This window comes from Oncorhynchus masou, chromosome 23 (genome assembly GCF_036934945.1).
Source record: "Oncorhynchus masou masou isolate Uvic2021 chromosome 23, UVic_Omas_1.1, whole genome shotgun sequence".
Classification (NCBI taxonomy): domain Eukaryota; kingdom Metazoa; phylum Chordata; class Actinopteri; order Salmoniformes; family Salmonidae; genus Oncorhynchus; species Oncorhynchus masou.
Window position 1 is genome coordinate 45,679,662 of NC_088234.1, and position 14,674 is coordinate 45,694,335.

A 14,674-nucleotide genomic window follows, 5' to 3' on the forward strand; every position below is an offset into this window, starting at 1 on the left:
GTTGCACTGTTCAAATGGGGCACGAATGTCAAGGCCACAGAGCCACTTCTGAGCTCCCTACGTGTTCATGCACACCCAAATAGGACTTGTGTCATTTTGGCACCTTGGCTTGTCTGTGTCATTTTCTATGCTTTTAGAGTTTATGGAACACCAAACAGCCAAGACACTCATACACCGAGTGTACAAAACATTTGGAACACCTGCCCTTTCCATGACAGTGACCAGATGAATCCAGGTGAAACCTATGGTCCCTTATTGACGTCACTTGTTAATTCCACTTCAAAATCAGTATCAACGAAGGGGAGGAGACGGGTTAAAGAAGGATTTTTAAGCCTTCAAACAATTGAGACGTGGATTGTGTATGTGCGCCATTCAGAGGGTGAATGAGGGCAAGACATAAAGACTCAGTGTATTGTCACACGCGAACACACACCTGTGTGTTCAGGCTCTTCCCTGGCTCTCTGCTCATCATCAGTTTCCAGTATGACAGCCAGTCCGGTGGAGGTAGTGGGCAGGCGGGAGGCGGTGAGGTCCAGGCGGGTGAGGCTGTCCACCCCTCGACCCAGACGGTGCTGCAGGGCCAGGTCAGAGCACCGGCCCGACCCCGGGGGAGGCAGCACCACGTGCACGGTACTCTGCTCTGGGAGGTCACAGCCCTGTAGGTCAGGTAAACAGAGAGAGAGAGAGAGACAGAGAAAGACAGTTATTTAAACCTCGGTTTAGCACATGTAGATCGTCTGTCTATGTACAGTTGTCACATTGTAGTACACAAACCTGTTGTCAGATTGACTGTAAACCAGCCATAAAATGAAATCACATACCACTGCAGTAAATTAGATTAAAACACATCAAAAAATGCCTAAGGATATGGATCATACAACTACGGATCTTTTTTTTTTTAATTACCTCATCTGTTTAGGTACATCTCCGTTTTATAATTTCCAATACAGCTGCTGTACCATTTCAGGGCAACACGTTTTCAATCTACCCCAAAATTCACAATTAAAAAGTGTTTTGTTCAACATGTCACTGAAATGATATGCAAATCCATCAGTCATATTAGATCTAAACCCCTCCATTGATGCAGAAGTAGGCTAAACAAACAGGGTCTGGCGTTAATCACTGACGATAGCTTACTCTCCTGGAAAGCTTTCAAGTTTCATTTTTGAAGTTTGTCCCACTGAAGTTTCTTTGTAGCTCTCAGTGTGGGAGAAAATACAAAATAAAATGTAAAAAAAAACAAAAAAACTCTCCTGTCAAAAACCATAGTCGGGTAAACAACAACAGGAAATGTTTGTTTCAAAAACGCCAGCATTTCACTGGAGGAGAACTAGTGAGCTAACAACTAAGCATAATCAAATCTCACATGCAACTCAGGTGATTGGGTGCGAAAGAAAATATGAAAAGAGAAACAGTTCTGAAAGGTGTGCTTGTGTCACCAGCTGTCTAAGCTTTATCTTAAAGTGTTACTTTTCTTATAATGGTTGCAGCCATTCCAAATCAGCCAGAGCCTAGTGCTTACACCTGCAGCAGTACACTAGATCTGCAAAGACTGGAAAGGATCCAAGTAGATATTTTATAATTCGGCAGGAAATGAATACATTGGCATTTGTTTCATGGAGTTCATTTTCTGAGAACGGAGTAAAAATGTGTGATGCAAATAAGCTGCGGCAGGTAGCGCAGACAGGTCCTAGTTAAAGCAAAGAGCTTATTATATATATATATATATATATTTATTTAGAGAGAGAGAGAGAGAGAGAGACAGAGGTCCTCATTTGTGAACTAATCCATAGACGGGAGATAATTTCACCCCGAGAAGCCTGGCGTGCCAAATGACTGGCAAAATATAAAAACAAAATGTGTTTGATCTGATCAATTTTCTCGGGCTCAACAGCGTGGATTTGCTTTTTTAATGATATGGCGTTAATGAGGAACCTGTGGCTGAGGCTGAAAGTTCTACTATGCGAGACAGCGAGCACAGCTCAGACGGTATGATGGATCTGGAGCTAGCAGCTTTAACTAAACAGCCAGACTGAGGAAAAATAACTAGGTCGTTCCACCAATTCAGTGCCTTCACCTAATTGAAACATTCTGTCACAAAGAGCACATGTTAACTTAATTTTAAAAAAACGTGTTGTTTTCCCCATCTCAAAAATACTACAGTAAGTGCCAAATAAAGTAACGTGGTTGACTGTAACAGGATTGGCGATTTCATCTTAAATCAGCCGTGAATCCCCTTGTGACAGGAGAAATGGGAGCTTGTTGTGTGCAACAGGGCAGGGCAGTTAAATGCAAGCTTCACCTTAAAATGATTCACTAAATCACATTAAATAAATATTTATAATCAGAAAGTACTTTTTCAAAGCAACAAACTAACTAAGGACTTTACAATGGTGGTGAAAACTTGGAGACATTTTGGGGTTAAGTGGGTTAAAATCTTCCTAGAAGTCATGAGAGGGTGCATGGAGGGACATGTCAAAATGCTGAATTTTGGCACTTGAGCAAGTCTTTACTAGTATAGTAAATATAATCTATTGAATTTGCCATGAGGTCTATATTAAAAAGGGCATTTCATTAAAAATAACATGCTTTTAAAATGTAATATTGGTTCACAATCTCTACTTAAAATATCAAAGGGACGCAAGTGGCAACCATTTCCTGGAATGACAACTATAATTAGTTAAATAGAGACCAATATATTTAAGATTGATATTCCCATTGGTCTCTATTCCAATCCGAATTCAACTGTATGGAAGAGTTGATCACTTAGCTACTGCAAATCACTTTGTGACTACTGCTGGGGTGCAAATTCCTTTATGAATTAAATCGGATTGATTTGTTGATAGCCCCTCCACAGCTCTGCCACATCAGCTTTACGTTACTGCCGTTTGTGACCGTTTGATGCATTACTTTACTGCGGTCTAGAACCCCTGATTGTAACCAGGGAGGTGAGGAAAGATAACGACAGCGTGGCTACTTTCATGTTCCTTCAAAGTCAAATGTCTGGTTTTATCAACATTAGGCAACAGTAGTTGACAGACCTGATATCAAATAACTTCCGGTTACACACACACACACACACACACACATACACCTGCGTGCGGACACACACACACACAAGCGCCTCCAGCCTAAATCTACCTTGGCTTGTCTGTTGAGATTTTTTTTTTTATCATGTAAAAGGCAGGTACAAACGTGGAGCTAAATAAGACACAATTGACTGACATTGAAAACTAAATATCCTTTCCAATAACCGCAACACACAACAAATTGAGCATTGGCAGCGTAAGTACATCTGTGCTCCCCACAGGTGTTTAAAGAAGGTCTCCCAGCAGCTGATTCCTCTCCCAGACACTAATTGGAGGCATCAGAGGCCCAGGGAGCATGAGTGTATTCATGTTGCATGCTTGTGACCTTTCCACACTCATCCTCTGCTCTTAGGAGGGCCAGACCAACAAGTCTGTAACCACTATTTTAATGGCCAATCTGAAAAGGACCTGTGAATTGCCCCATGACTCATGAAGGAGGTTTCGACAACACATCATCAATAATTGCATTCTGGGAAAAACGTCGGCTGTAAATATGCTTTTTCTGCACAGCAACATCGGCCCATTGGGAATTAATAAAGTTCATTGAAGTGAGGTGAATTGAACTAAACTGACTGTTTCCCCTGGATAGAGGTAGGAGTCACTTGAGTAATGTCGCACAATATCAAACAAGTAACACTAAACCATTCAAGGCCGCAAAGTGAAAGATACAGGAGTCTTTAGTGGCTCAGTCCCTAGAAATGCAGACAAATGTTTGTGAAAGGCTGAGCAAAGCACCTGAAATCCTGTGAAGGCTGTGAATAATGTGGACTGGGACTCCCAACTCCCTGCGCAGCTCATTCTCTACAGTGAAAAAGCTCAGCGCCACTCTGCAAAAAGAAACAATGTCTGCGCCGATTGCTTCACTTCAATTAGCAGGATAGAACTCCTTGTCTTATTATATGGTTGAACAAAGTGGCAACTCAAGGACTCAAGGAGATTGGATGACGGAATCAACATGTCTTGTATGAGGTAGGGACTCACTCCTTAGAGTACCTGCACATCAGACACCAGACATGCAACAGTGCCTCTTCAACCTCAGGAGGCTGAAGATATTCCGCTTGTCACCAAAAACACTCACAAACTTTTACAGATGCACATTCGAGAGCATCCTGTTGGGCTGTATCACCGCCTGGTACGGCAACTGCTCCGCCCACAACCGTAAGGCTCTCCAGAGGGTAGTGACGTCTGCACAACGCATCATCGGGGGCAAACTACCTGCCCTCCAGGACACCTACACCACCCGATGTTACAGGAAGGCCATAAAGATCATCAAGGACAACAACCACCCGAGCCACTGCCTGTTCACCCCACTATCATCCAGAAGGCGAGGTCAGTACAGGTGCATCAAAGCTGGGACCGAGAAACTGAAAAATAGAAGCTATCTCAAGGACATCAGACTGTTAAACAGCCATCACTAACATTGAGTGGCTGCTGCCAACATACTAACTCAAATCTCTCGTCACTTTAATAAGTAAAAATTGGATGTAATAAATGTATCACTTGTCACTTTAAACAATGTCACTTTATATAATGTTTACATACCCTACATTACTCATCTCATATGTATATACTGTACTCTATACCATCTACTGCATCTTGCCTATGCTGTTCAGCCATCGCTGATCCATATATTTATATGTACATATTCTTATTCATTCCTTTACACTTGTGTGTATAAGATAGTTGTTATGAAATTGTTAGATTACTTGTTAGATATTACTGCACGGTCGGAACTAGAAGCACAAGCATTTCGCTACACTCGCATTAACATCTGCTAACCATGTGTATGTGACCAATAAAATTTGATTTGAGACCACACCTAGCAGGCCTAATGATTAAGATAAATCTGACATGTTGTAATTTAGGCCGTGTCATTTATGAGTAAAAGGAAGGGATGGAGCAGGAGGGATATAAAGAAAAAGAGAGGGGGAGCGGAGGGAGAGGAAGGGCGACGTGGAAGGGAGAATAAGAGAGGAACGTGTAGGCTACTCGAAGGGAGCGCGAGAGACAGAGAGGAGTAGAAGGAAGTGTGAGAGAGATGGCACTCCCTCGGGGATGAGAAAGCTAATAGAGCACATAACAGTGAACGCTCCTCTCGTCACTACAAAATGTCAGAGGCACACATCTCAGACTGTGGCAGTTAAACACCAGTGACTAGCGACTTGTCTGAGCCTAGAGGCCTGGCACTGTGGCGTTTAGACTCTCTGGGACCGATGACAACGTGACACGCATAGCAACAGAGCTTTACCTGGCTGAGTGACCCGGCGTCCGAGTCTGCTAACTAACCAGGGCCTGGTTTCCCGATAGCGATGGAACTTAGGTTTATGAGTGTTTTAACGATGCATCTTTCTCACAAATTGAACATGCATTTCCCTAAACACCACGGAGAAAGATTGCTAAGTGCATTGTTGGATAATGGTGCCGGGGGGGATGGCTGCCATGTTACGGGCTTGTAGCTTATTTTTTGTACATAATGTTGATGCTACTGTTTCTTATGACCGAAAAGAGCTTCTGGACATCAGAACTGCGATTCCTCACCTCAAACTAGATGAAGTTTTTTATTTAATGAGTCCGACATGAAGGATATAGTGCTTTCTCGAGACCAGGCCCAAATCTCCGACAATCGCATGAAGAAAAGATGGAGAAAGAGGGGGCAGAGGTCAGGGTGCCTTCTGAGACATCGTAGGCAAATGGATAAACCACCACTACCATCCGTACTATTGGCCAATGTCCAATCATTGGAAAATTGCCTGGAAGATCTACGATTAAAACTATCCTATCAACGGGACATTAAAAACTAATATGCTCACTTCGAGGCAAGCAACACTGAAGCATGCATGAAAGCACCAGCTGTTCCGGATGACTGTGTGATCACGCTCTCCGTAGCCGATATGAGCAAGGTCAAACAGGTCAACATTCACAAAGCTGTTGGGCCAGACAGACAACCAGGACGTGTACTCAAAGCATGCATTGACCAACTGGCAAGTGTCTTTACTGACATTTTCAACCTCTCCCTGACCGAGTCTGTTAATACCTACATGTTTCAAACCACCACAGGGACCCACTTTGTCCCTGTGACAAAGGAAGCAAAGGTAACCTGCTTAAATTATTACCGCCCCGTAGCACTCACGTTGGTAGCCATGGCGTGCTTTGAAAGGCTGGTCATGGCTCACATCAACACCATCATCCTGGAAACCCTAGACCCACTCCAATTTGCATACCGCCCGAACAAATCCTCAGATGACGCAATCTCCACACTCCACACTACCATTTCCCACTTGGACAAAAGGAACACCTATGTGAGAATGCCGTTCATTGACTACAGCTCGGCGTTCAACACCATAGTGCCCACAAAACTCATAACTAAGCTAAGGACCCTGGGACTAAACTTCTCCCTCTGCAACTGGATCCTGAATTTCCTGATGGGCCGCCCCCAGGTGGTAAGAGAAGGCAACAACACATCTGCCACGCTGATCCTCAACATCTGTCGCCCCCCTCATGGGTGCATACTTAGTCCTCTCCTGTACTCCCTGTTCACCCACGACTGCGTGGCCAAGCACGACTCCAACAATATCATTAAGTTTGCTGATGACACAACAGTGGTAGGCCTGATCACCGACAATGATGAGACAAAATATACTTCGCCCTCAATGTGAGCAAGACAAAGGAGATGATTGTGGACTACAAGAAAAGAAGGGCCGAAAAGGCCCCCATTAATATTGACAGGGCTGCATTGGAGCAGGTTGAGAGCTTCAAGTTCCTTAGTGTCCACATCACCAACGAACTATCATGGTCCAAACACACCAAGACAGTCGTGAAGATGGCACGACCACACCTTTTCCCCCTCAGGACACGGAAAAGATTTTGCATGGGTCCCCAGATCCTCAAAAATTCCTACAGCTGCACCATCGAGAGCATCCTGATCGGTTGCATCATCGCCTGGTATGGCAACTGCTCGGCATCTGTCCATAAGGCACTACAAAGGGTAGTGCGTACGGCCCAGTACATCACTGGGGCCAAGCTTCCTGACACCCAGGGCCTATATACTAAGCGTTGTCAGACGAAGGCCCAAATAATTGTAAAAGACTCCAGTAAACCAAGTCATAGACTGTTTCCTCTGCTACCGCACGGCAAGTGGTACTGGAGCGCCAAGTGTAGGACCAAAAGACTCCTTAACAGCTTCTTCCCACATGCTACAAGAATACTGAACAATGAATAAAATGGCCACCCGGACTAATTACATTGACCCACCCCCTTTGCTTTTACACTGCTGCTACTCGCTGTTTATTATCTCTGCATAATCATCTTAAACCGTACCTACATGTACAAATGACCTTGACTAACAGGTGCCCCCGCACATTGACTCGCTACCGGTACCCCTGTATACAAGCCTCATTATTGGTATTTTATTGTGCTACTTTTATTTTATTTAGTAAATATTTACACAATACTGACGACTGCGCAGTGCCTAGAGCAATATTACCACTTAGGCCTACTGCTGCAAATATTAAGGTGGCTTATTTGAATGCTTACCCTATAAAACTGTATTAAATTATTGATTTGGCACACCACTGAGCACGTTAGGCTACACATCATTCAATACACTGCTCAAGAAAATAAAGGGAACACTAAAATAACACATCCTAGATCTGAATGAATGTAATATTCTTATTAAATAATTTTTTCTTTACATAGTTGAATGTGCTGACAACAAAATCACACAAAAATTATCAATGGAAATCAAATTTATCAACGCATGGAGGTCTGGATTTGGAGTCACACTCAAAATTAAAGTGGAAAACCACACTACAGGCTGATCCAACTTTAATGTAATGTCCTTAAAACAAGTCAAAATGAGGCTCAATTGTGTGTTTGGCCTCCACGTGCCTGTATGACCTCCCTACAATGCCTGGGCATGCTCCTGATGAGGTGGCGGATGGTCTCCTGAGGGATCACCTCCCAGACCTGGACTAAAGCATCCGCCAACTCCTGGACAGTCTGTGGTGCAACGTGGCGTTGGTGGATGGAGCGAGACATGATGGCCCAGATGTGCTCAATTGGATTCAGGTCTGGGGAACGGGCGGGTCAGTCCATCAATGCCTTCCTCTTGCAGGAACTGCTGACACACTCCAGCCACATGAGGTCTAGCATTGTCTTGCATTAGGAGGAATCCAGGGCCAACCGCACCAGCATATGGTCTCACAAAGGGTCTGAGGATCTCCTCTCGGTACCTAATGGCAGTCAGGCTACCTCTGGCGAGCACATGGAGGGCTGTGCGGCCCCCCAAAGAAATGCCACCCCACACCATGACTGACCCACCGCCAAACCGGTCATGCTGGAGGATGTTGCAGGCAGCAGAACGTTCTCCACGGCGTCTCCAGACTGTCACGTGTCACATGAAAGCAGGTTCACACTGAGCACATCTGTGAAGACCACAGGGCGCCATTGGCGAATTTGCCAATCTTGGTGTTCTCTGGCAAATGGAAAACATCCTGCACTGTGTTGGGCTGTAAGCACAACCCTCACCTGTGGACGTCGGGCCCTCATACCACCCTCATGGATTCTGTTTCTGACCGTTTGAGCAGACACATGCACATTTGTGGCCTGCTGGAGGTCATTTTGCAGGGCTCTGGCAGTGCTCCTCCTGCTCCTCCTTGCACAAAGGCAGAGGTAGCAGTCCTGCTGCTGGGTTGTTGCCCTCCTATGGCCTCCTCCACGTCTCCTGATGTACTGGCCTGTCTCCTGGTAGCGCCTCCATGCTCTGGACACTACGCTGACATACACAGCAAACCTTCTTGCCACAGTTCGCATTGATGTTCCATCCTGGATGAGCTGCACTACCTGAGCCACTTGTGTGGGTTGTAGACTCCGTCTCATGCTACCACTAGAGTGAAAGCACCGCCAGCATTCAAAAGTGACCAAAACATCAGCCAGGAAGCATAGGAACTGAGAAGTGGTCTGTGGTCCCCACCTGCAGAATCACTCCTTTATTGGGGGTGTCTTGCTAATTGCCTATAATTTCCACCTGTTGTCTATTCCATTTGCACAACAGCATGTGAAATTTATTGTCAATCAGTGTTGCTTCCTAAGTGGACAGTTTGATTTCACAGAAGTGTGATTGACTTGGAGTTACATTGTGTTGTTTAAGTGTTCCCTTTATTTTTTTGAGCAGTGTATATTGAGACAAATACAAAGACATTAGCCTACAAGCAGAAAAATATAACTCAATTGAACATGAAATGTATTTAAATATATGTTTATATTTCAATGGAGTCATCTCAGTTTTCATTTGAAGCATATTTTACGTAGCTTGTTTGTATGAATTGCAAAGGCCACTTTGTATTTGTAGTTAACTTTCTATCCATCTCTCGGTGGAGGTTATCGGCTGTCACAGAGAGATAGATAGAATCACATGGTTTATGTTTAGCAGAGATCTTCTGTGAATAAAGTGACGGAGGGAAACGACAACAACAAAAAAGCAGGCGCGTGCGTCCGTCATCATGCGCATGCTGATTTTGTACATCCACACCAGACACGATCAGGACAACAGGTTGAAATATCAAGACCAACTCTGAACCAACAATATTAATTTGTGGACAAGTTGAAACACATGAAACATTCATGGACATTTAGCTAGCTAGCTTGATGTTGGTAGCTAATTTGTCCTGGGATATAAACATTGGTTTGTTATTTTACCTGAAATGCACAAAGTCCTTTTTTTCCTGGATCTTTGTACAATTTTACTCTGATAATTAATTCACAGATAAAAGGGTTTCCAGTAATCACTTCTCCTGTGGACTTTATATGGCAGTTGGCAACCAACTTTGAGGTGCATTACCACCACTGAATGGAGTGTGGACCTCAGCTCAGTTTCCAATCACCCATGTGGGTATATGCTCCTAAAAACCAATGAGGAGATGGGAGAGGCGGGACCAGTCAAAAGTTTGGACACGCCTACTCCTTCAAGGATTTTTCTCATGCCAAGAGTGTGCAAAGATGTCATCAAGGTAAATGGTGGCTACTTTGAAGATTCTCAAATATAAAATATATTTTGATATGTTTAACACTTTTTTGGTTACTACATGATTCCATATGTGTTATTTCATAGCTTTGATGTCTTCACTATTATTCTACAATGTAGAAAATAGTACAAATAAAGAAAAACCCTTGAAAGATTAGGTGTGTCCAAACTTGACTGGTACTGTATGTGTACATTTATTTTGTAACACGAGCGGTGTGGTCAGCATGTTAGCTGTTCTACGAGTGGTCAGAGGCAGGCGTTAGATCACGAGCGTTTCCAAGTGCAACGTTAATAACGATGGTTTTTGGGAAACAGCTCAGACCTAACGATGCTCCTATGAAGGTATTAACAATGAATGTAGCCTTAAATTGCTTTTGGGAAATCAGGCCCAGGCCAAGCAGAACAAGGAGGAAGGATTTAGTGCTGGAATGGTTTCATATCTGGTGCCAGTTGAAGATGTTAAGGGCTAGGTGTTCTCGCTTGCTCTTATACTGTGTGTGTGTGTGTGTGTGTGTGTGTGTGTGTACGCGCGTATGGATATTTTCTGTATAGGCCTACTTATCATTATCATTTAAAAAGCACATCTTAATAAGCACCAGTAAAATAATCATTACGCAAGAAGAAGGGGAGTAACTTAGCGAGCACATTAGGGATTTGTTGATCACAGCATCAAACTGAGAACATTTTGCAACCAAGCTTGAGTGCAAAAACTGATCCATTCCTTGCCCTTAGTTATTTGCTATGAATGGTATTCTCGCTTCACAAATGTTTTTCAAAATTCAACCAATATAAATGACTGAGAAAGTAAGCATACACCTAGAGCCAAAACTGGAAACACGCACAGAAAGGGTCATCTTCGTGTCTGCTGAATGACGTACAGTAAACACACACACTAGTCGCCTTCCTGTCAACTGAAACACATGAATCATTGGTCCAGACACAACCAATGAGAGAGTGATGTGTGCGTCTCCACGTCATTCTCAATAACTTTGTGCCCTCATGCTTCACTCAATGCTTTGAGGCCCTTTATTCGCCCCAAACCCTTGGGGACAGACAAAGCCATTCTGTACACAGGCTGACAAACACACAGTGTCTCAATTATACTCTAGGGGGCAGAGTCGAGTCACAACGCTACACCCCCACTGTGCTCGCACCACCATCAAAAGCTGAGACCCACACTTACTCCAGCCTCAGGAGCAATCTATCAGGGAGAAATGGAGCTCAGGTATAAAATGTGCAGAGACAGCAGAACTGACTGGAGAGACACAGTCGGGAGTGTGTGTGCCTGGCTCCCCAGCCGCTCCCTGTGATCCTGACTGTTTTGATGCATAATTAAGATAGTCAAACTTAATGAAGCACTGTGGACTAAAGTTCACGGGATCCCCAGGCTCTGTTTACACCGTTGAGAGTCAGGATGGGGAGAGAATGCCAGGCTTCTAGCCTTCACCGGAAACACAGTGTAGAGAGTGAAGGTGTGAGTGTGTAAGCGTGTGGTGGGGAAATTAGGGCATGGGTAAACAAAAAGACACACCCTACCACTAATTGCTATACAGACAACCACACACACACACACACACACACACAGCACAGTCAAAAAGACAGGGTCGAGTGAAATGGGAGAATGATGACCTTACCTGGAGGGTGCAGTCGCTGAGCAGCTCTCTGCCAGCAAAGATGACTCTCAGCTGCTCCGGCTGTACCCCCTGCAGCCTCCCCACCTTCTCCTTCAGCACTGCGATGCTGGCCCCCTCCTCTAGCTCCACTGGGAAGCCATGGCTGGAGTTAAACCTTACATACACTGGAGAGACAGAGAGAGGAGAGACTGGTGAGATAACTCAGAGACAATAGTGAACAATAAACAGAGAATGAAGCTTGAGAATGAGAGTGAGAGAGAAAGAAAGAGAGAGAGGAGAGCGAAAAAGAGATGCTTGTGTGTCAAAAGAGGCAAAAAGAGAATGAGACAAGAGGCCTGAGGGGTCAGAGAGGGGAGAAGAGAATAAAAAGGTGATAGGGGACCTTAACACAGAAGAGGAGGTGGACAGAGTGGAAGTGGAGAAGAAAGAGAGGAAAAGTGGGGACAGAGGAGAGAGAACAAGAGAGGACATGAGGAGAAATAACGGGAATCAGGGAGAACAGATGATAGACAGGAGAAAACAAAGAAACAGGATTTTAAAATTCAGCCGGCTCAGCCAATATGAAAATCCCCAAACCCTTCATTAAGATGAGTGAGATTTGGAGCAAAGGTATTCTTTCCTGCTATCATTTCTATTTATTATTTTAATTGAAATGAGTCAACCTTTTCAGAGCCCCTAGAGGCAAGGAGATACATTCAGGACTGTAAAATGGCTGATCGGGGAAATGTCTGCAATCAAATTGGAAATTATGAGCCAATGGAGATCTGTAGACTACTTAGGCATGTTTAAACACACACTGGTTTTGATATGTGTTTATTATGGATCCCCACTCTTACTGGGGCACAGTAAAAATGAAGGCAGTAATATACATAATAATATCATTTTTAAACATTAAAAAAAACATTTTACAACACGGTGCCCTCCTGACACTACTCTACTACAACACACAATCCAGGTGTAAGTGTGTATGTTGTGTGTGTTTGTATGTGTGTGGTTGAAGGAATACATAATGATGTGAGGTGAATAGACAAGTGAGCACACACACACACAAAAGCATATAAATATAATAATAATAATAATATATCCCATTTAGCAGACGCTTTTGTCCAAAGCGACTTACAAGTCGGCTGGGGCCACTACTTTTACATATGGGTGGCCCCAGCAGGAATCGAACCCACGACGCTTGGCGTTGCAAGCGCCATGCTCTACCGACTGAGCCACACAGGACTATAGACTAAGCATACACACATAGGCAATTCCACGATAACGAAATTACGTTGAGTGTCTGATTTTTCATTTTTAAAAATGTACAGTACCAGTCAAAAGTTTGCACACACCTACTCATTCAAGGGTTTTTCTTTATTTAGACTATTTTCTACATTATAGAATAATAGTGAAGACATCAAAACTATGAAATGACACATATGGCATCATGTAGTAACCAAAAAAGTGTTAAATGGAAATATATTTGAGAGCCACCCTTTGCCTTGACAGCTTTGCACACTCATGGCATTCTCTCAACCAGCTTCATGAGGCATGCTTTTCCAGCAGTCTTGAAGGAGTTCCCACATATGCTCAGCACTTGTTGGCTGCTTGTCTTTCACTCTGCAGTCCAACTCATCCCAAACCTTCTGAATTGAGGTCAGATGACTGGAGGCGAGGTCATCTGATGCAGCACTCCATCACTCTCCTTGGTAAAATAGCCCTTATACAGCTTGAAGGTGTGTTTTGGGTCATTGTCCTGTTGAAAAACAAATGGTAGTTCCACTAAGCGCAAACCAGATGGGATGGCGTATTGCTGCAGAATGCTGTGGTAGCCATGCTGGTTAATTGTGCCTTGAATTCTTAGTAAATCACAGACAGTGTCACCAGCAAAGCACCCACAACACCACCTCCTCCATGCTTCACGGTGGGAACCACACATGTAGAGATCCTCCGTTCAGCTACTATATATCCCACAAAGACATGGTGGTTGGAAACAAATTTCAAATTTGGACTCCTCAGACCAAAGTACAGATTTACAATGGTCTAATGTCCACTTCTTAATGGTGTCCTTTTGTAGTGGTTTCCTTGCAGCAATTCAACCATGAAGGCCTGATTCACGCAGTCTCCTCTGAACAGTTGAGATGTGTCTGTTACTTGCAGGAACTCTTATTTGGGCTGCAATTTCTGAGGCTGGTAACTCTAATGAACTTATCCTCTGCAACAGAAGTAACTCTGGGTATTCCTGTCCCGTGGCGGTCCTCATGAGAGCCAGTTTCATCATAGTGCTTGATGGTTTTTGCGACTGCACTTGAAGAAATGTTCAAAGTTCTTGACATGTTCCGGATTGACTGACCTTCTTGTCTTAAAGTAATGGACTGTAGTTTCTCTTTTCATATTTGAGCTGTTCTTTCCATAATATGCACTTAAGTCTATCTTCTGTATACAACCCCTACCTTGTCACAACACAGTGATTGGCTGAAACACATTAAGAAGGAAAGAAATTCAACATTATTCTTATACCCTTGAATAATTAGGTGTGTCCAAACTTTTTTATTCTACAATGGAACTGTATGCCAAACAAAAACAGAAGATTTGACAAAAACACATTTACAGGAACAACTGCGCAGGTGCAAAGTTTGATAACATTGATTATGGTCAAATGTCCCTCAATTGTGTTCTGTTACCAAACTTTGTATCGGCGTAGTTCTTCCTGTAAATGTCTTTATGTAAAATGTTCTGTGAAAATTGTTAAAAGAAGTCCGTGTGCATAGAGTTGTTCAACTTTGAAATCAATGGCTCTTGTTTGGCATACATTTTAAAGTGAAAAGCCTGAGTCTCAGCATAATTCCATTACAGCAGAATTACCCACACATTGAATACACCCACTGATACATACACGTAAGCTAAGCATACACAGAAACATCTTGTACACACACTAACACATA

General features: G+C 43.6%; 1 protein-coding gene across 1 annotated transcript in view; it reads right to left on the bottom strand.

Annotated features, from left to right (window-relative positions):
• Positions 1-14,674, bottom strand: part of prkn (parkin RBR E3 ubiquitin protein ligase) — an 89,909-nt gene that overhangs the window by 68,322 nt on the left and 6,913 nt on the right. Inside the window, exons 2-3 of the mRNA XM_064932219.1 lie at positions 11,745-11,908; positions 434-656 (exon numbers count right to left, since the gene is read on the bottom strand). Coding sequence (XP_064788291.1) covers positions 434-656; positions 11,745-11,908 — 387 coding nt within the window. The remainder of the gene's footprint in view (positions 1-433; positions 657-11,744; positions 11,909-14,674) is intronic.